General features: G+C 36.7%; 1 protein-coding gene across 1 annotated transcript; it reads left to right on the top strand.

Moving 5' to 3' along the window:
• The first annotated feature begins 1,635 nt into the window (after positions 1–1,635).
• Positions 1,636–20,992, top strand: znf532 (zinc finger protein 532). Its single transcript, XM_088912005.1, has 8 exons — positions 1,636–3,953; positions 5,588–5,769; positions 6,827–7,003; positions 13,189–13,351; positions 13,593–13,883; positions 16,175–16,287; positions 18,755–18,902; positions 20,024–20,992. The coding sequence occupies exons 1-8, from the start codon at positions 1,659–1,661 to the stop codon at positions 20,510–20,512; spliced, it is 3,858 nt and encodes a 1,285-aa protein (XP_088768131.1). The 5' UTR covers positions 1,636–1,658; the 3' UTR covers positions 20,513–20,992.
• The last annotated feature ends 1,356 nt before the right edge of the window (positions 20,993–22,348 follow it).

The raw sequence follows: 22,348 nt of genomic DNA, 5'->3' as shown, positions 1-22,348 counted from the left end.
ATTCCTTTTTAACTGTGTATGCTACTCAAAGAAAAACACTGCCGTCTTAAGGCAAACAAAGTAAGGAAGTGAACAGAAATTCGAAGCTTCACCTCATCATTCATGAGTTTTGCTATGGCTCAGTGCCAGCACAGTCATACTCAATATGTTTTGCCCTTTGCCTTATGAGCTACACGAGTACACCTCTTATTAAAACATATTAAAGAAAGAGTTTGAAATGGCTCTTTTCAACAGATGTGAACTATTCATAACCCAATATGAGCACAGTTAATGCTTTTGAATTTGTTAGTATTTAGATTTACCCTGTTTTCCTTCCACCTTCCAAAGACATGCTGGCTGGCTTAAATGGTGTCTATAAATTGCCCCCGTGTGCATATGTGTGTGTGAGTGTACTGTGATGCACTAATGTCCGGTCAAAGGTGCAGTCCCAGCTAGCAACTTATGTTTCTGGGATGGGCTTCCGGTTGTTGCATCCCTTAACCGGAATACAGTAAGCATCTTTCTGATAATGGATAATTAATGGATAATATAGTAATATTAAAAGATAAAACTTGTACATTACATTATTTGTCTGTTTCAAGAGTGGTTAACTTTAGCATCTGAATTTAGTGCCACTGTTCCAGAGGATAAGTACTGAAGTGATCCTTAATTGCTTAATTAACTGAGGTGCTGCAGGACACCTTGATGGCTTAAGAATTTGCTGGAGCATGGAATCCAGGTGCCAGATTTGACTACCCCTGGAATAATGTATAGCATTTTCGGATGAGTCATGTGTTGTATGATTTTTTTAATGTTTTGAAGTATGTGGGGTGTTTATTGAGTCATCAACAATAGGGTACCAACCTCAGGTATTGTAACTTAAGTAATTTAAAACATGTACGTAGTGGAAGACCATAAGCTACTCACGGCACATTTTCTTTGGAATGATTTAAAGCTGAAGTAGTTAAAAAAGATATATAATACATTGTGTAGTTTTTATGCCAAAACTTCTATTGAAGGGGATACATCTTCATTTATGGAAGAATCCATAATGTGCCTTTAAAAATCCATAAAGTGCCTTTAATAGTCTAGCTTGTTGCTGGTAGCTGATTGAACAACCAGCATCAGCATACTGTAGTTTTAAAATACAGCAAACATGATTGGATGATTTTGTTCCACATAATGAACCTTGAAACATAATCAGAATTAGCCAATTTAATTCTTGTGCATTTGAGAATAAAGTCCATGATTTTAGAAAATCTGTGGTGCAATTTCATTCTGTCATACATATGTAGGCCTAAAGTGTTTATCTCATTTAAGGTTACACTTTATGGTTGAAAACCTAAATAGGCATGTTAAATCCATTGTGCAGCTTAATTTCTAAGATGTACGTGTAGATGATTTTTACTTTGGTGTTCAAAAGACCATTAGCAACAGCCAGATTCGTTGTCAAAGTGATGGTGTGGTTCAAGCCTCTGGAGTGTTTTTCATTCACCCTAGAGATTAGTGCTTGGTTTATGGTCTAATCTCCTTATTTACAGCTTATTACTGCTTATCAAAGTTCGTTTTGTTTATGAGAAAATAGTAAAACAAAAGTCTTCAACATAATAGCATGTGTTTTGCTTACTTTGTGTTTATTCATTTCTTACACAGATTTATAGAATAACACAGTCAAGATCATGGGAGATATGAAGACCCCTGACTTTGATGACCTTCTTGCAGCCTTTGATATCCCTGACATGGTTGATCCCAAAGCGGCTATTGAATCTGGCCATGATGATCATGAAGGGCAAATCAAGCACAACGTCCATACAGAAGAGGACACCCATGTTCCACCGGTTCCTGATGTTGGGGTCAGTGTTATTGTGAAAAACATCCGCAATATTGATCCTTGTGAGCATGCAGCCACAGAGAAGGAGGTTCATCCCTCCATTGGGAATGGGTTACATAATGGCTTCTTAGCCATGTCTCCTGTTGACCGCTATGGTAAAGAAGCTGGAAAGTCACTGAAGGAAGATGGACATGGATCTACCATGAAAGACTCTTCATTCAACCAATTCAGCCCAATCTCCAGTGCAGAGGAATTTGATGATGACGACAAAATTGAGGTTGATGACCCATTGGACAAGCAGGAAAATCTGTCCAGTTTCAGGACAAATCCACTCACAGGATCAGCTGTGAAGAGAGATGAGGACAAACCTAAAGCGATAGTAGGGGAAATGTTAACAAAAACTGGGGCAAATGGGGATCATGACAAAATTAAAACCATTAAAAGGGAAAATGAAAGTGCATTAGGTAGTTTAAATCTGTATGAGCAACCAAAGTCAAGGAAGGTTGATGAGAAGGCAAAGGAGATTGTGCAGAAGACTCTAGATGGGAAGGAAAGTGGAGAAAAATTGGGTCAAAATGCATCAAGTGTTTCCCAAGCTAAAGCAAAGTCATCTGCAAAACTGTCCTCATGTATTGCTGCTATTGCTGCTCTTAGTGCAAAAAAAGCCACCACAGATTCTGCCCCTCCGCTCCATACTAGTCCTAGGGACTCACCTATGGAAGCTAAGGAGAGTCCGAGGATCATTGAAAAGTCTGCAGATCCTGAGACACCTGTGGAATTCACAAAGAAAGTATTTGCAAGACAGCCAGAAAGCCCCTGTAGTGTTTCCAGTGAAACCAGTAGTAAAGGCTCCCCATCTTCCCCAGCTGGTTCAACACCTGCTATTCCCAAAGTTCGTATAAAAACAATAAAAACATCCTCAGGGCAGATTAAGCGTACTGTCACGAGGGTCCTGCCGGAGTTTGATCAAGAAGGCAGTAAAAAAGTGATCGACCAAACCTCATCAATTGTCGTCTCTTCCCTTTTGTCTTCTCCTACTTCGACATCTGTCCTTTCCTCCCCTTCCCGAACTCCACTGCCAACAACAGTGGTTGCTACTTCGGCCAGTTCAACAACTGAAATTACGAAACAGATGACTATTAAGCCAGTGGCTACCGCCTTCCTGCCTGTCTCTGCAGTCAAGACAGCGGGTTCCCAGGTGATTAATCTGAAACTGGCCAATAACACCACAGTAAAAGCTACAGTCATACCAGCTGCCTCAGTTCAAAGTGCTAGCAGTGCTATTTTAAAAGCTGCCAATGCCATCCAGCAGCAGACTGTAATGGTGCCTGCTTCCAGCCTTGCCAATGCGAAACTTGTGCCAAAGACTGTCCACCTTGCAAATCTCAATCTCCTGCCTCAAACCACTACAACCGCTTCTGAACTCCGCCAAGTGCTTTCCAAACCACAGCAGCCAATCAAGCAGTCTATGATCCCCACCCAGCCTCCGAAGAAGGTGTCCAGGGTACAAGTACTAGCAAGCTCACAGAGCTCAGTGGTAGAAGCCTTCAATAAGGTTCTAAGCAGCATTAACCCAGTGCCCGTTTATGTTCCTAACCTCAGCCCCCCCTCTGCTGCCTGTATTACCATACCCTCCCGTGGCTACAAGTGCTTGGAATGCGGAGACTCCTTTGCCTTGGAGAAAAGCCTCACCCAGCACTACGACAGAAGGAGTGTTCGTATTGAAGTGACCTGCAACCACTGCGCTAAGAACTTGGTTTTCTACAATAAGTGCAGCCTTCTTTCTCATGCACGTGGTCATAAAGACAAAGGCGTGGTAATGCAGTGCTCTCACTTGATCTTGAAGCCCATACCAGCGGACCAGATGATTGCCTCACCTTTCCCCTCCTCAGTTGTTGCCACCACCACCATACATAACTCCACAGCCAACACTGTAAATTCTGTAACAAAAACAACGCCGGCTGCACTCAGCACTGTTATATCTGCACCCTCTACTGCTCCAGTAGTTGCTGCCATGCCCCTTGATGAGGATCCGTCCAAGCTGTGCAGACATAGCCTTAAGTGCTTAGAATGCAGTGAAGTGTTCCAGGATGAAGCCTCTCTTGCTATGCATTATCAACAGGCACTAGAGTCCAGTGGGCAGGTATGTGCATGCATTTTTGTCCCATTTTGTAAATTCAGCAGACATTTACCCAGAGTTGAAAATTATAGGCCTCTGTCTTAGTTAAATGAGCAGCCCTAACATATGTAGCCTATAGTTACAGAAAATCCCTAATGAGGAAATGGATTAGGTACTACCAAATCCTTATATGCTAGTTTGGACTTGTGTATCATACAAGACCTGGTACTGAAAGCTGAAATGTATGCCACAGATGTGACACTTTTTGGGGGGGCATTAACTATAAATTTTTTAGGGCTTCACAGTTTTGTTGTCACTGTATCAAATATCAATAGAGGCCTCAAAATTATTTACACTTGTGTTTTCGTCAGTGCTATGTATATACCTTAGAAGAAAAAAATAGTTGACATCAATTAACATCTCATAGTTCTTCCTGAACTAAAAAGGGGCTCTTTTGATTTTAGGAAACCATCTGAAATATCACTGTAATCTCTTTTCTATGAGATATTATTGATTGGAAGTAGAAAGCAAATCAGTCTTTTTGTTAGTTATGTTTTTTTCACTTGGGCTGTGAAGCGTGCTTTTGTCCCAAGCACTTAAAGATTTTTCATTTTTCCTGCATTTCTTCATGACCCTTTTTGTAGACTCTTAGAGTTCGACATTTACAGTAAAATTAAGATTTCTTTTGCTGTTTTTTACACTTATTAGAATTGTTCCCCCTGAAACATAAAATCATTCATAGAGTTCTCTGTTTTAGATCAGGTGCAATAAATGCTTAATTTTGTTTAGGAAAGGGCAAATGTAGCTGAAACCAAATAAAAAGGTGATGAACTGTATTCATTTACATATTTTTCACAAGTGCATAGCAACTGTATTTTGTATTATTCCTCCTTTCTGTTATTTCAGTGCTGAGTCTTGTTAAATTTTCTGTCTTGGTTGTTTCATAAGACTGTACAGATGTAATGGTTCCTGGACATTTTTTTTCACCTTTTGTTATTACATCTTGGCTACTGGTCAGCCTTTCTGTGGTACGATTATATTTGTAAATAGTTGTTTTAAGTACTTTCAAATAAATATCGTAGAATTCACTATTCAGTTACTAGATTAGGGACACTGTAAATGAAAAGAAAATTAAATGAAGGGCCTAAAATCTTGTTAACATATCAGTATATATTACTGTATAACTACTCAACACTTGTATGCATGTTGCACTGCATGTTTATTTGGTTTATTTAGTGAATGTGAAGTCTTTGAGCCAAGTGATAAATTCTGGTCTAGCTGTGTCCTGTAGGACAGTCATGTAGGCAGTCCTATAGGATGTGGATATTTGGTGATAAAGGAATACTGTTCATCCTAGGTATTAAACAACAACTTTGCAGTTGTTAAATATCTTTGAAATGATGCACATACATTATAGTCCATATTTATATGAAAGAATACAATTAAACTAGACTTTTGTTAGTTGGAAAATGTTCAGGTTGTTTTCAGAATTTCTTTCACAAGTTCAGCGAAAGAAAAATTGGTCAGTTTGCAAAAACCTAATCCTTGTGACCTGCTAATTCATTTAATATAGAAGCAAGTTGTACATGAGATATTTTATTGATGGCATGCATTTGTGTTCTTCATAGAAAAGCACTTTTTTTAATTTTCCATGACAGAAAACTTGCAACATTTGCCAAATGCTGCTTCCGAACCAGTGCAGTTTTGCTTCACATCAGAGAATTCACCAGCACAAATCTCCATACACATGTCCGGAATGTGGAGCCATCTGCAGATCGGTCCATTTCCAGACCCACGTCACCAAGAACTGCCTGCACTACACCCGCCGAGTGGGCTATCGGTGAGTGTTGCTGCTCTTTTATGGGATTGGCACTCTAGTTGAATATTGCAGCTCATTTTTATGATTTTTTTATGGCTGTCGTAAAACAAACTGAATATAGTTCATCATTTGCAGTAATGAGGTATTGCAAAAATGTAAGAACAGAACCATCTAGCACATCTAGCTTGTTTGGTTGCCAGTAGCAACTTGAATCGCTTATTCCAGCTGAAGAAAGCCACTGAGTTGACTTTGTCAATGTTGGTCAGTATTTTGGATACTGGAATCAGGTCCATTATAATCCTTTCTGTTCAAAACTAAACATATTGAGTTCTTAGCCTGTATGAGTAATGCATTAATTTGTTTCCAGAAATGTACTTGCATGTTCTTCTTTGGACTGATTTCAGAGTGGCAATATATTTTTTGTTACTGATGCCTAATACCTTTTCTTTTTCTTATGTTAATGTTAACATGTTAACAATGTTAACAAAACAGGAATTTGCTGTCCTAAAAATTGATCTTTTATCTCCAATTACTGTGCAATGCACCATTTTAATCAGTCTTTGTAGACCCGTGCTTTGTTCAGTGGATCATAAATAAATATTATTTTGTATTCTAGACCACATTTTTAAATAAAAGTCATGTGTGTTTGTTCCCTCAATAGAAGTAAACTTTAAAAGATTAAAATAGTTATCCCAATACATTTGAAGTAAAAACAGTTTGAAGTAAAATATGAACTTTGCAGTACAGGAGATGCCAGTGTGGATCTGGGCTATGTAATTAGCAGACTGGTTGAGCATTGCTGGGGCAGGCCAGGCTCATAAGGGCCCAATGAATCATCATGCTCTAGCACCAGGGCTTTTTGTGTTCACATTCGAATTGAACAAGTGTTTTCTTCGTTCATCTTTTCTAGAGCTTGTATGATGGTTACAATGGTGAACTAAATTAATTTCTAAATTCAATTGTGATTCTAAATTTAGAGGGTCTGACATAGTCAGTTTATAATGACTTGGTCTGGTTAGAATTCAGTTCTAATGAGAGCAGAGTTGTAATACTAAAACTTGACATTTTCTCTGTACAGCTGTATCCACTGTAGTGTAATCTACGCGGATGTGGCTGCCCTGAAGTCGCATATCCAGGGGACTCACTGTGAAATCTTCTATAAATGTCCTATCTGTCCAATGGCATTTAAATCAGCACCAGGCACCCATTCTCATGCCTATACACAGCACCCTGGAGTCAAAATAGGAGAACCCAAGTAAGTCATAAAACATGTAATTTGCTAGTAAAAGGCCTGTATAGTGAGATGTATCTAAAGAATCCAAAACCCAGTAAAACTTCTGCATCCTTCTCAGTTCAAAGTCTGAGAAACAGGATACTGTTTGCTATCACATGAATTGCTCAAACATTTCAAGACATCGCTGTCAGTCTTAAATTCAGGAAAAATACTCTCTGCATTCATAGGCATTCTGCAACCCTTTTGTATGTGATGATCTTTTCCATTAGGTAAAAAAAGGTAAAACATTTAAAGGATTCCTGCTATGCTTGTTGTTGCATCTTAATTTAAGATTCATTTCTATATACAAATAGTGTATGTTGAAATGAATGAAGCCATAATAAAATGCTTACATTGAGGTTATCTGCACATAGTGTGGGTGTGTCTTCTAGTTTGAACTTTAAAAGGATGTGTTCATCGGTAGAATATTTTATCTTCTATATTCTCACTGTTTTATATTCTCAATAATCACATACTTACCCAATTCTGGGAAGTAAGGCCTTTTTTTCCCCAAAATGCCATATTTCTGGTGACTGTTGTAGGTGACCTTGGAGACCAAAAGTATATTAAAATTCCTGTTTCAAAACTAATAACAGACGGTTAGGCTACGTAAGACTGAAAAGTCTGAATACACAAAAGGACCAGAAAATGATTTTGATTTTTTTTCACAAATTATAAATTATTCATTGTCTTAACATTGGTTAATAATAAAGTAGTAAATAAAGATAATAATAGTAAACATAGTAACAAAGAAATAAAATAAAACTATGTAATGGCTGTTTGGTTGTAAATTGTGTGATGATAATGCTGTGTGATTGTTTTTGTATTATAAATATTTGTATTAAATTATTAGATTATATCACAATATAACTTTATAAAATGTAGGAAGGGTTTCTTGGGGCCTAGCAAACAGTGTGTTTGATTTGTATTATATGTAGCAGAAGACGCTGTAAAGGTTGACAGAATTTTACATTCATGTGTGCAAACAAGTAATACTTTTGTTATGACAAGTCATGATTTGTCTCCAAACACTTTTCTTTGAGAGATAGATTAATAAAACTATTACATTGTTATATACAGTATATCCCCACATTCAAAAAAATATTTTCTCAAACATATTTCTATATAAATTTTTATAAAATGTGATCTGGGTACGTGACAAAGTTCAAAACGTTATCAGATAATATTTATTGCATTGTGTTACACTAGAGTTTAATCATCAATGTATGTGCTTACCTTTAATACCAGTGCCTAATGTACTTCCTTTTAGATTTTTCCCATATGGCAAATACCTTGATATCTTTTTCAAAAATCAAAGGTACACAAATAAAGAGATCCAGAGAAATTTGATATCCAGACAAAATGGATTACAGAAAGCACAATTACTTGACATTTTGAACGTAAGTCTTTAATTTGATTATGCGTGGTCACTTTAATTGAATGTTATTTCCCTCTTATGACCTTTTCATCCTTTCTCATCACGTCCCTCAACTTAAATTAATTAATTTCAAACCTGCAGAATAGGTGTTTTGCATTATTGTGTATTATATACTTTTGAACCCCACTTAATGTATTTTATTGGGTTAGTAATCACAGTACTATGTTTTTTTTAGAAGTGTAAGTGTAATCACACTTAAAAATAGGTTACATTTTCATCACTTTAGCAAAGTCTTTAGTCTATAGCATAAATATACTTAAGAATTGTGTACTTGCTTGGGGCTTGCTTTCAAGCCACAGCCACACGACACCCAGTTACGATAATAAATAACGATAATTTATTAGTGAGTCATTTTAACATGATAAGTTGTAGAACTTCAAAAAATATTTAAAATCTAAAGAAAACTATCACTCAAAGAAAGTAACATCAGTGTTATTTTAGAGCTTTGACTTTTAAAGAATTTTTTTTTAATTACTGATTCTTCTGTTCTTGTGAATATATACCATTGGTAGGTACACTGAGAATTAAAAATAATTTTACTTCAAAGATTGAGGTTTAAACTATTTTAGGTAATGCAGGTTGTTTGCTAATAGACCTTTCTTATTTTCTCTTTTACCATCTAGAAATTAATACTTTTCTGTTTTCATTTGTTAGCATTGCAACAAAGTTTGCACAATACTGATGTCTGTGAAGTAACAAATTGGATATACTGTATCTTAATGTATTTTATTTATTCATTTATACAGAAATGGGAGAATCTCACTTACCATCCTGACAGCTGATAGGCTGATTTGTAAAAGGTTCCTGTCCTGAATGAGGAAAGGAAGGGAATGACAGTTGTGCCAGAAAAAAATAGAGCATTAGCAATTAGTGTATGGGAGAGAAAGAGTGAAATAGAAGGATGTTTTACGGGAAAGTGAATATTCTAAAGATGATTGAACTTCCCAGGTTTGGGAAATGTACAGTAAAGAAAAACTGACACTTTCAGTGTGTTTAAGTATTTATTTAATCTCGAAGATTGTTGATTTTCACAGATCCATTCAGTATATACTGTATACATTTTTTCATTTCGTGTAAATTGTAAAACTCACAATTTACAATATCTTAGACCAAATCAAACTTGCAGTTGGGAATTAGATTGATGGTGATTTACATTTGCAAAAGGCCTTTTCCTTTAACCTTAAGGAAATTTGCCTTCCAGTTTTATAACTCAGTATTGTCAAAATTTCGTACTTTATCCCTGTGTGTTTGTATTAAATGTAGTTATTTTTAAAATTTCAGATCAAGTCGAAAACCCTAAAACAATGACTTAGTGCTAATAATGAAGAACATGTAGCCACAATCTCAACTAATATTTTATAACAATTTCTTGCATTTATGTAGCACCACCATGTTAAGTGCCATCAGCCCCACTTTACAGCAGATTAGGTGGAGAAGTGAGAAAAAGGTGGGGACACGAGGTAGTGTAAACTACATTGTGTAAATCCAGATTGGAATTTGACCAGGACACTTGCAAACAATGCAGTGCAGTGTTTCATCACAAAATCTTTTTTGGGATCATTATTTTAATGCCTTATCTGAAGGATGGAACTTCCTGCAACACAGAGTACCTAGTTGCTGTTCTGGGGCATTGGTTTAGAAGGTCTGTCCATAGGGCAGGGTATAGCCAGCTGGTCTGACATCACTACTGTCACCACTTACAGCTGCAATCTGATTTTGCTTAGAAGCATCCTGTTCTAGTACAGACCAGACCCAGCCTTGATTAACTTTTGAAATACAGTACGACAAGATAAGAATAGTGAGTTGTACAGTAACACTGTTTAAGTATAAAAGAAGAAGAACAGAAGATCTCCATAGATGGTCATTACTGTATAAAATAACACGTCTCTTTGCAAGAAACTTCATGGCCATCAGGGTTCTATTGCCATGGTTACACATGCACATTTCAATGCAGTACATACACATCCCCAAACACACTCAAATATTGTGGTATTTGTAAACATGGAGTCAACATACCTTGTTATGAGGCCTAGGCAGGACAATAAAGCTTTTTTATTTTTCCAAAGATGACAACTGGTTTAAGATTCGTTTACATAGAGAAGGACATTATGAAAAGGTCTACTAAGAGTTTGTAGTGTGCAATTGTTTCAGTTTTTGCAAACACTGCTATCTTGTGCAAATTATTTACCAAAAAGAAATTCATTTTTTAGTCTAAAGTTGTCTGTGCCTCACATTCCTGCGTAATATTTCAGGTTGTTACATAGTTTGCAAGTGACAAACCATGGACTGAGAATGTTGTACTTTATGAATAGAAATCGAAAAGAAAACTAAATATTAAATATATAGATAAAAACTATTTTGCGGGCAGCTTGGTGGCAAAGTGGTTAGCATTGCTGCCTCACTGCGCTGGGTCCCAAGGTTCAATTCCAGATTTATCTGCTTGGAGTTTGTGTGTTCTTCCTGTGTTCATGTGGGTTCCCTCTGGATGCTCCCACGGTTAAGAAACATACTGCAGGTTAACCGGCTTCTGGGAAAGTTGGCCCTGATGTGAGACTGTCAGTGTTTGTGTCTGTGTGCCTGTCCTGTAATCGACTGGCTTCCCATCCAGGGTGTACCCTGCCTTGTGCCCTTTGCATGCAGGGATGGGCCTGTCTCCCATGTGACTCTGAATTGAAACAAGCTGTCAAATGCAACAAATGGATAGATGGAGAAAGATGGAATCTTGAATTCATTTTTGACACAAGCCTCACATTTGAATCTCAAGTTTGCAGTGTTACAAAGCTGTCTTTTTTCATCTTTTTAACATTGTTGATATCTGTACACATCTGTCCCTGTCTGATGCAGAAGAGGGAATGGTTCAGGTTTTTCCAGGGTTTATTATGGTAATGTTATATTTGCTTATGTTTTCATACATGTTATTAACAAGATGCAGCATGGTCATAACTCAACTGCTCAGATTTTAGCCAAACTAAACTAAAATGCATGAGCATATATCACCTGTTTACTTCCTTGCACTTACTCCCTCTGGATTTCAGGATAAAATACAATTTTAAAGTTTGGCTACTGACTACACCTGTAAACGGTTAAACTGTTTACACTAAAACATCGTCTGAGCTCTCTTGTCTGTGGTCTCCCAGCCCATATCAGATACTTCAAGTCAGTCAGCACTTTCAAATTCTGTCTTAGACCTTACTTTAAAACATTAATATATTGCCTTTTTAAGTGTTTTAAGGATATTTTAAAGATTCATTCGTGTTTTAAAGTTTTGAGAATTGATGCAAAACAAAGTTGCTTCTACAGTTACACCTCCACTTAGGGAAAACATGAATCTGAAGGATTTAACACTACTTAAGAGCTTTTATCTATCATTAGTTATATATTCAGGAAAGCCTCTCCAAAATTCTAATGTGTGAAAAAGAATGATTAGACAGCAGGTTTCAGTTTCACAGAGATATTTCTGGCATAGTAACAGTTGTTGCTTGAGAAAAGACAGAGCTGTATTTCTCGTTGGTTTTTTTTAAACAGAGAGTGAAAAACACGTGTCATGGACTTGCTTCCAGATTAAAGTACAGTATGTGTGATTAAAACATCCTACTACAACACCCTGCCACACGTTAAATATTCCCATGCAAGGAATTGTAATGTAACCAGTCGCCGAGACATGTATCCTCTCCAGCACTACGATGTAACACTGCTATTTTTACTGGGCAAGTCAAGGGAGTGTAGAAGTACTGTAACAGTTTACTTAAAGCAATACTTCGGTATGGTTTTGATTGTGTGCCTTGGAGTATAAATGTGCAAGCTAGAGATTTTTATTGTCCCTCCATCTTGGCCACTGAGGGATTGTGTATCTGTTAGAGTGTTCAGATAGCTGAGGCATTTTATTAGATAAGCAGCCTCACAAAAACAAGGATATCAATTTAGCAGACTCCAAATGAGTAAAGACCAGATGGCTCCACAGCTCCACAGGCCGGGATTTCTGGAAGATCACCAGCACCTCTTGTGACCACTTGGTTTACTTAAATGGCAAAAACTCAAAGTAAAAACAGAGAAAGGATATATCAGGGGGAAAGACATGTGACAGCTTCGCATATCCATCTTCACTTCTGGATTCCTCCTTGAACCAGAACCTCAAGATGGCCCTTGCCCTCCATTCTCCATGGGCCTTTATGGCCTGAAAAGGGACCTACCTACCTTTGTGTAAATGCTTGTCTTTTTAATTCTCCACTGCTGAATTGTTCACAGAACAGTAAAGAAGCCACAAAACCATGCTACTTATAACCTGATCATTGAGGGTGTGTTATTATTATATATACAGTATAACTTAGTTATTATATATATATAATTATATTACTAACTAATAAGTTATTTAACATATATTATACATATTATTTTATATACAACGCACTTTATATGTACAAATCCTACATGCGTATAACCAGCCACATCCGCTCTAGAAAGCGGTATTGCCAAATGTTTTTACAGATGCATCACCCAAGTTATGTAGCACTTCATAGCTGTATTTGGTCTCTGTGCAATATTTACATAGAAATATATTATGATAAGTAACCTAAATGTGACTTCTGTACTAAGTCCTCAGACAACGGCTGTCACATTTTTCAACATCTTTCAGCAGAAGCCATTTGACCTTGAAGTCTTGATGGCTGCAAAAAATGTAATCCAGATGTTGCAGAACACTTATTTATGTGTATTTTGTTCTCTTTTCTAGGTTAATCTATAAGTGCTCCATGTGTGACACCGTGTTCACACAACAGACGTTGCTTTACTCCCACTTTGACCAGCACATCGCCAATCAGAAAGTCTCTGTCTTCAAATGCCCAGACTGCTCCATGCGTTATGCACAGAAGCAGCTTATGTTGGATCATATAAAGGTACAAAGACAAAGACCTATTTTCTGCCTTTTTCAAGGAAAAATATCAGTATTGTCTGTATTTTATTTCCAGATTTAAAACTACTTGAACTTGAAAAAATTGTCCTATAAAGTTAATCTAACTGAACATTCATGCAGGTTTATGACATCCGAAGAACTCCGTATCTACCATCTTGGATAGTGTGCATGTGATATGCTCTTTACTGTTAAATCTTAATACTTATTTTCACTTATTCCCACAGTCTATGCATGGCACACTAAAAACAATTGAAGGTCCACCAAACCTGGGTATAAACCTTCCCCTTACCACCAAGCCAACAAATCCAATTACATCCAGCCAAAATGGCAAGGATGTCAATTCTGTGAACGGGGTGGAAAAGAGTGACAAGAAGCCTTCCTGCACTGTGAAGAAAAGTAACACTACTTCCCTGTCCAAGAAGCCCACCAACCCAGGCTGGATGTGCCGGGATTGTGACAGATTGTTCACCCAGAGGGAAGTCTATATTTCTCACATGAGGCGAGAGCATGGGAAGGTGAGCAAGTGGTTTAACCATCATTTACAATCCCAGTCCCGGGTACTCCACTCTAACGCACAACGAGAGGAATTTGTTTTTGTTCCTCCAATTTGTAATTCGCTGTGGCTGGTATTCACCATGGCTCAATGCAACAGCTTTTATACCTGCATAGAAAAGAACATGTGATTTTTCTCAAACATGGATTTGTCAAATTGGCTAGCCAGTGCCATCAAGTGAGCTAGACCAGGGGTGTCCAGTCTAATTCCTAAGGGATATTGTGTCTGAAGGGCTTTTAACCTAAATCATCCCATTATTGGACCAATTTACCAGCTTCTCCTAGCTTCAGTTGCTAGTGCTTAAAGAGACCTGGAACACCACGCATATAGCTTTCCTCTATGTCTCTATGGATTGGACACCAGTCTAGGTTCAATGGGAGAACATTCTCAGCTCTCTTCTGTAATTCTGAAAGTGTATTGGTAGCTGGCAGGCCATGGAGTTTGTCTTTGGGCTGCAAACTGATCCAACTAAAATTAGCCAAGTGCAACTCATTTATAGTTTTCTGACAAACCCAGATTTGGATCGGCAATGCTTAGACAGTAACGCTCAGTCTGTGCTCTTGGATGATACCAATTTAGTCCCCCAAGTCCTTTAACGTTCGAGGCATTTTAGATGTTTGATTTTAAATAATGTCAAGACTGTACATGTTGTGTTATAATTATATATAATGTGTATATATAATGTGTGCATAATTAAATTACCGTCGATAAAGCCACAAAATAACTTTGTTTCAAGCGCGAAGATAAGGCAGTGTTCTCAATTTTTACAATGGAAAACCATTGGCAAACACATTTCCATTACATCATGAATTAGAATGGCCGCTAGAAAATATTGTGCAATTACTTAACTTTTAAATTAATAGTGATGCAGCTTCTTTATGATTTCATTCATCTTTGTAAGCTGGACTGAAGGACAGCAATGCTGTATCAAACTCAATTGAGAAGTAATGAAAAAATGGATCAATACATAATGCCTTATCTCTGTGGATCCAGGCACATGCTGAATGCTTATTGATCCTTTCCTTTTTTAGATTTATGACTGAATGCACAGTGCTACTGAAGAAATAAAAACAGCCTTTTTTGTGAATGAACAATGACTAATCTGATAGTATTTAAAAAGTAGCAGGCCTGAATTCAGCAATCATTCTCTTCTCACGGCAATGTTTGTCTGATAGTAATTCCAAACCAGTTCAATCAGAAAAGGGCCATTTTGCTGCCCAACCTACTCAAATTGTGCAGGATAAATGTACCTGGTTTTCATTGTGCAATGTGATTCAAAATGTTAGTCATTCTTTTTGTAAAATGTCCCAAGCTCAGAACCCCTCAAATCTCAAACTACTAACATTTGGATGCACATCCTGTGAACATTTAAATAAATAATGAATAACACATTTTGTTAGAATTGAGCATTACTTTGCTAGACCAGCCTTTGGTAATGTTTGAATGAAAGATAAATACAAATTTAAATACAAATATCTACCAAAAATCAAATTGTTAAATAGCAGAATGTTTTGCTTGATGAATGTAGATCTCATCAAGATTTATCTTAAATATCTTTTGGCGAGTTTAGGAAATTCACCTCAAACACGCACACAGGTTATTGTGAAATAAACATACTGTACAGTATTAAATATTTTCAGGGGGCTAAACAATCAGGAAGACTTGAACTGAACTAGTTTCAAAGGCTCTTAAACAAGGAAAATGGTGCCACCCAGGGTGGTAGTATTTACATTTAGCCCAGAATACATTTATTTATCGTGACTGATGTCAGTTTTTTATTTTTTTGTTGAAGATCTTTTTCTTGCCAGGTCAGAGGTCAAAGAGATTTTTAAGAAAAATGACTTGGAATTTAACCAATACAGAATGTAAGACTAACCCAAAAATTATTTTGGTCAGTTTAATTCAGAGCAATGCATAAACTTTAAAGTGGAATTGTCTTGTTAATTCTTGTTTCTTAAAAGTAATGCTTTTTAAAAATACATTTTGGTTTATGCTATAATGTGTTCATTCTACTTTTTATAATTGATTTTCAAAATATCATCCCTGTAGAACACTTCCAGCACCTTTGTTACTGTAGCTAACCTTGACAATGTGCTTCACACAAAACTAAGAGCTCTGAGTATATTGGATTTGGGAAAGACAGACACTGAACAAATCATGAATCATCTTCATGTCATTACATATCTGCATAGTGTCTAAGAGGTCATTTCAATGCGCAAATGATTGGTTGACTCTCTTTTTCTTGAAATTAAGCAAATGAAGAAGCATCCTTGTCGTCAATGTGACAAATCCTTCAGTTCATCACACAGCCTCTGCCGACACAACAGAATCAAGCACAAAGGAATCCGAAAAGTGTACACATGCCCGTAAGTAAACACCTGCTTTTGTCTGCTTTAAAACCCACCAAAGCCTTCCTCAGACACTCATGGAAAGATGAGGAAAGCCCTGTTGGGCTTAAAAGTGTTCTGTGTTTTGTGTGGTGAGGAGCAATTTGGTGATTTGAGAACATATTTTTGTATGTTGTGCTACTGTATATATTTCAATGTATTTTACAGTTTCTTTTCAACTCTTTTACCTGAGATAGGATGTAGAAATTTAGAATGAGTACACTTGCTCATCCCCTATGAACTGGGACCATCCTTCTTGATCTTTTGTAAAAAATCTATAAATTATCCTTCAAGGGATTTAAAGTTTGTGCAGAAAGAAGCATTTAATAAAAAATATTTTAACACTTTAAACCATCTTATGGGTGTGCTTTCTTTGTTTCTTGGAGATTCAAATTTTTATGTGTTTAAGTATTTAGCATATTGTAGATACAGATGGGTCACTGAACTGTATCTGTGTGGGTGCCTGGTCTCTTCATTAAAAGAGGTGGTATTGTGAAATAAATTCCTTGAAAGTGAGCTGCTACCATAGTTCCTGATTTAAAAAACAACCTTGCTTAGCACACATGGATAAAGAGAGGGCAGCACGTGTGTTACAGGGCCTAATTAAAAATCCCTTTAGCACTGCAACTCCACATCTGTATCCATGAAAAGAAACCTGTAGCGAGTTTACAGTGTAACTTGAAGGTCACTGGCAGTTTTCTCTAACAGAGGCAGCGTATTTACAGGAAGAATAATAGGGTTAAATAAAATATTCATTTTATTTCCACCTTTGGAGGAGCTGCTTTTTTCATACATATCAGAAAACAGTAAATTGTGGTCCTGCTCACACAGCTTGTTTTGCCCACTAGTAAGCTTTATTTTATTGATCTTTTCCAAACAATATTTAGACCCACAGGGAGCACTTCACTTAAGTCACTCAGGTATAGTTTTTCTTCCGATATCAAACTCATCCATCAATTTGTATTGTTTTCCTTCAGAAAGCAAATCACCATTGTTTTATGAAAATAAATTAAATCTTGTTCCCCCACTATCCATTATGTTTTAGAGCTTAAGGTATTCTTTTTGGAATGGTAACTGCTTGGATGTTCGGTTAAGTTCTTCCGACACATGGTTTTTTTTTTATGAGCTTTATTGCTTTTTTAAATCAAAGGAGACAGATTTTCACTCAACTTGGAATGTCACAATGGCACATAACATAGAAATACAATGAACATACATTAGAAAGGGTACAAATGAGAGGACGCCATTCAGCTCATCTTACCCTTTAGGTAATAGTTAATTTATCCAGGATCTCATATTTAATAATTCATAATTCTAGATATTTCTAGCAAGAAGCCAGGGTTTTGGCTTCAACCATATGGCTGGGTAGCTTATTCTAAACTCCCACAGACCCTTAGGTTAAAATGTGCTTCCTGTTTGTTTTAAATGCTTGTGCATGTAGTTTCTACTTGTGCCCTCTCGTTCATATTTCAACACAACATAGGTTTTGACCTGAAATGCATGTATTTAGAAAGGTGCATTTAAAATAACAGATCTTTCACTCAGATACAGTACTGTATTTGTAAAAAAAACTCCAAAGAGATCTCAGAAGGATGCTCTTTATTATGTTAAATGCTGCACATGAGCGATTTTTGTTACCAGCTGTTTTTCCATACAAAATGTGGTACTTCTTCCACATAGTTTTCTGAAGCCCCTGCTTCAGTCTCATGATCTTAGTCTGGGTTTTAAAATCAAACCTAAGAGAATTGCAGCATATTCAGAGAGCTGACATACCATTAATGAGTGTCTAATTTGGGAGTCCTGTCTGAGTGTTCTCCTGGAAGAGGCATTTAGAGGAGCTGCCAACTGCCACGGAGATCATTAGATTTCCATAAGTTGAAATAATATCTCCTGTCTCACAAGCTGGTAGAAACTGACCTCCCAAGTGGAGGTAGAGAAGAGAGCAAGACTGTTTTCTGGCATGTGTTAATTAGTATCTGTAATTTAGTTCATTTAAGAAAGCCTTGATCTGTGAATGTATTCACATTCATTACATGCTTTCACAAGGCAGTCAAAGGAATGTTTTTGGAATGAAGAAACCTTAGAACTTCTTTCTATGGAGGGAGTGTGTAATTACATTTCATCCTTTGACAAAAACAAAATAGTGCAGTGGTTAATGTGCAAATTTTTTCAGTGGTTGTCCTGCAAATTATGGAAGAATTCAGTAAGACTTTTGATGTGTGTGCATTATCATTTGATTGAGCTTTGAACTTTTTGATTTTTTCTGATGAACTTTTCTAAACAGCATATGGAAATTACATCAGGAGGGATATTGTGATACAGACAAATCACTTGATTTTAAATTGTAGAAGCCTTGTTTTGTAACATATAATATTTCAGGTTTATTGGGTCTTCATGTTTATGCTGTAATGGTAAAATGTCCTCTGTCTCTTCACTGTTTCCACAGTCACTGTCCAGACCCCAATCGTTCTTTTAGTAAGCGCTTAATGTTGGACAAGCACATTCAGTTAATGCATGGCATTAAGGACACAGAGGAAAAACAAGTGACAGAATCCACCAACGCTGAAGATGCTTCAGAAAAAGAATTTTCCAAGGTATGGCACCATCTTTGACAGTGGCCATAATGAGAGTATGAAAATCTGTTGAGGGCCATAAAATACAGTACATTACTTAAGTTTACTCACCACTTTTCCTTTCCACTTTTCCGAATTCACCTTAGTTAACCTTTCAGTTAAGGGTTAACGTTATTTCTAGTATTCACATGAATAAAGCAGGTTCATTGCTTGAGGAGATCTCACACCTTTTAAATTAAACTTCTAAATCACACATTTGCTCTGTACACTGCTTCAACTCCGAAAATATTTCATTACATGAATTACACTTACCAGTTCTAATAATATTTATTTTAAATTAATGTTGAAAGAATTATTTCAAGGGTTATTCTGTATGATTTGACATTTTCAGATTTGTTTTTTTTTTACTCACCACATTTTAAAACCGGTATAGTGCATTTTACATTAATACTGTTGATATATTATTTCAAATAAATTAATTGCTTTTACTACTCAAGCCAATAGGCTATCCATTTCTTTTTCCTTAGTTGGACCACTTCTGTTACCTAAAAAGCTCTGTGTAAGGGAGCCTTCTCATCATCACAGTTGACCTAATGGTGGATAATGGGTTTTTGTAATGATAGAGAAGTCCTTTACACAGACCTTGCAGAGATTCTGTTTTCACATGACTGGAATTGTCCAAATATAAGGTGAGAATGCTGATAGACTGCTATTGAGTATTTGTCTATAACTTATGCAATGATTCAGCCAGAGATAGTTAAAATCAGTTATCATGTGTCTCATGGGATGTTTGCTGTTTGGAAAAGATAAAGAGCAGCCTTTGATCTCTCCTGATTTCCATTTCTTCATGTATTATTTAATCCAACAGCAGCTAAATACATCACTTGACATTTTGATAACTGCATTTTGAAAGACCAGTTACAACAGTAATAGAATCTACAGTACATGTACAGTACATTTAGCACAGTAGCATTTCTTTCATAAATTAAAAATTATTCTCATCTGTATTCAGTCAATTAAACTGCATGATCCTTTACTTTTGATGCATAAGTTACAAATTAAAAGACCAAGGTGTACTGTGTCATAATTGCTGGCGTGTCGGTTATTTAAATTGGCATTGTTTCTTTTGTGTCGATCCATAGGCTTCTAGCCCAAAACGGAAGCTAGAAGAAACAGTTTTGGAGTTCCGTCCCCGAGGTGCTATAACTCAGCCCCTAAAGAAGCTCAAAATTAATGTGTTCAAAGTCCACAAGTGTGCTGTGTGCAGCTTCACCACGGAGGACATTGTGAAATTCCACGAGCACATTCCCCAGCACAAATCTGATGGCTCTTCCTACCAGTGTCGTGAGTGTGGCCTGTGCTACACCTCACACAACTCTCTGTCCAGACACCTCTTTATAGTGCACAAATTAAAAGAACCCCAGCCCACTTCCAGACAGAATGGGGCAGGAGAGGACAGTCAGCAAGAAAATAAACTGAGCCCAGAGGGCACAGAATCTGATGGTGTCTCCGAAAGGAAGTGCAAAGTTTGTGCCAAGACATTCGAGACAGAAGCTGCCTTGAACACTCACATGAGAACACATGGGATGGCTTTTATCAAGTCAAAAAGACTGAGTGCAACAGAGAAGTGAATACAGTGAACAGAAGACCCATTTTATTATCCAAATACTTTTTGTTCTGTGCTACATTTGGTTTTGTTACACTCTTCACAGCTGAGTGCTGTTAGAACAATGGTACATTTTAGACAGCTGTAGTTACTACACATTACACCATTTTCTCTTATATATCCCTTAAGTGTTTAAAAAACTAAATGTATTTAAAAGCAATTGATGTATATTTAAATAAAACTAAGAAAAACACATTTTGTACACTCTATGCAAAGTGTTTGTATGGGTGTTTAATAGATTTTTATAGGAGGTTTAATTTAATTTTTTTCTGTCAGAAACAGTCATTTTTGTTACAGTTTGGATGTTTTAGATACTGTGAAGAGGGTTTATCATGAGGTTTATCCTATAACCTTACAACACTGCAGTATTTTATTGCTACTGCTGCCAAATGTCCTGGGAGAAATTCATGCGCTATACATCAGTTGAACTGTTACAAAGGAAAAAGGAAGAAAAGACCAGAACTATGAAATAGCTGTAATGTACCATACAACCTGTTTGGTAGGAGTTTTTTTATGACTTACACTTACTCATTGCTTCATTCCATCATTCAATCATTGATTCATTATCAATGATTGATCATAACTGTCCCTCACAGTTAAGGGTCACAGAGAGTGCCAGAGAGAGTCAAAGACCATAATCTCCCAAGAGCTAATATCAATGTTGCATTTTTTATGTTTGCTTTAACTATGTCTTTGAAATGCTGCTTTTGTTCTTATCTGGTGCAATTGCCTTGGCTTTGATGGGAGAAGAGAACCATCTTTGGGAGCCTAGAGTCTGACACCCAGACAACATGACAAGCTTAATGGAGCTTTAAAAGAATGCTTCTGGTGATTGCTCTGAAGAGAACACTGATAAATCTGTCCTCCTCTTGATATGTATAATGTTCTGCAAAATATTTTGATTATGCAACTCCTTTAAAGTGTCTCCTGCATGTTTTCCATTTTTCAGTCCCATACAGTTAGATATGAGCTGGGGCTGGATGGTGTGTGACATCTTTTATTGTGGGGAAACTGTTATAAACCAGCTTTGATATTGACCAGTGGCAAACAGACCAAGATGATTGGAGGTCTTATTCTGCCACAGTATTCATCTATCAGAACTGCTGTTGAGATATTCCAGGTGGTTCATCTTCTTATGGCTCTTTTACCATTAAAGGCTTTGTTGCCAGAGTCACATCGAATCCTAATGGGCTTACACTGTAAATGAGGTAGCACAGAGTCTGAAAGTACTTTAATCTGTTGATACTGATTGAACATTACTTATTCTACCAACTCTACAACAAAGACAAGTAGATGGACTTTGGAACCCAATTCATTCCATTTGGGGCATTTTGAAGGGGAGTCAAATGATGTCACTGTCACCATTGGCTTAAATCAGCAGACAGTGAAGAAAATTTTGCAATTATAAAGTTGTCATAAAAAATTACATTCTTTATTTCAAACATATTGAGAACATTGTGTGGAGAGGCACACAACAGAGATACTTTTTAATTTACTTTGATGGTTCTGTTTCAGTGGAACTCACAAATTAAGGAATAATATTGTCCGTTTAGATCTTTTTACATGCACACCTTTCGGTTCTTGCTTTTAAAATTGTTTATTTTGTGGCCTTTTTACAGAGTTTGAGCCAATAAGGTTCAGAATACTTATGTAAAAGAAAGATGTGAATATTTGTTAAGATGTATTTTGTCTGGTACAGTTTAAACTAGCCTATTTTACTGACAGTTCATAGGGAAAGAAAATGTGAATTAAAAAGTTCACAGTATAAATGTGCAGGTTTTAAGCATAACCATTCATATTA

Source organism: Atractosteus spatula, chromosome 3, assembly GCF_055471065.1.
Source record: "Atractosteus spatula isolate fAtrSpa1 chromosome 3, fAtrSpa1.hap1, whole genome shotgun sequence".
NCBI lineage: Eukaryota > Metazoa > Chordata > Actinopteri > Semionotiformes > Lepisosteidae > Atractosteus > Atractosteus spatula.
This window is presented reverse-complemented; position numbering and strand designations above follow the sequence as displayed.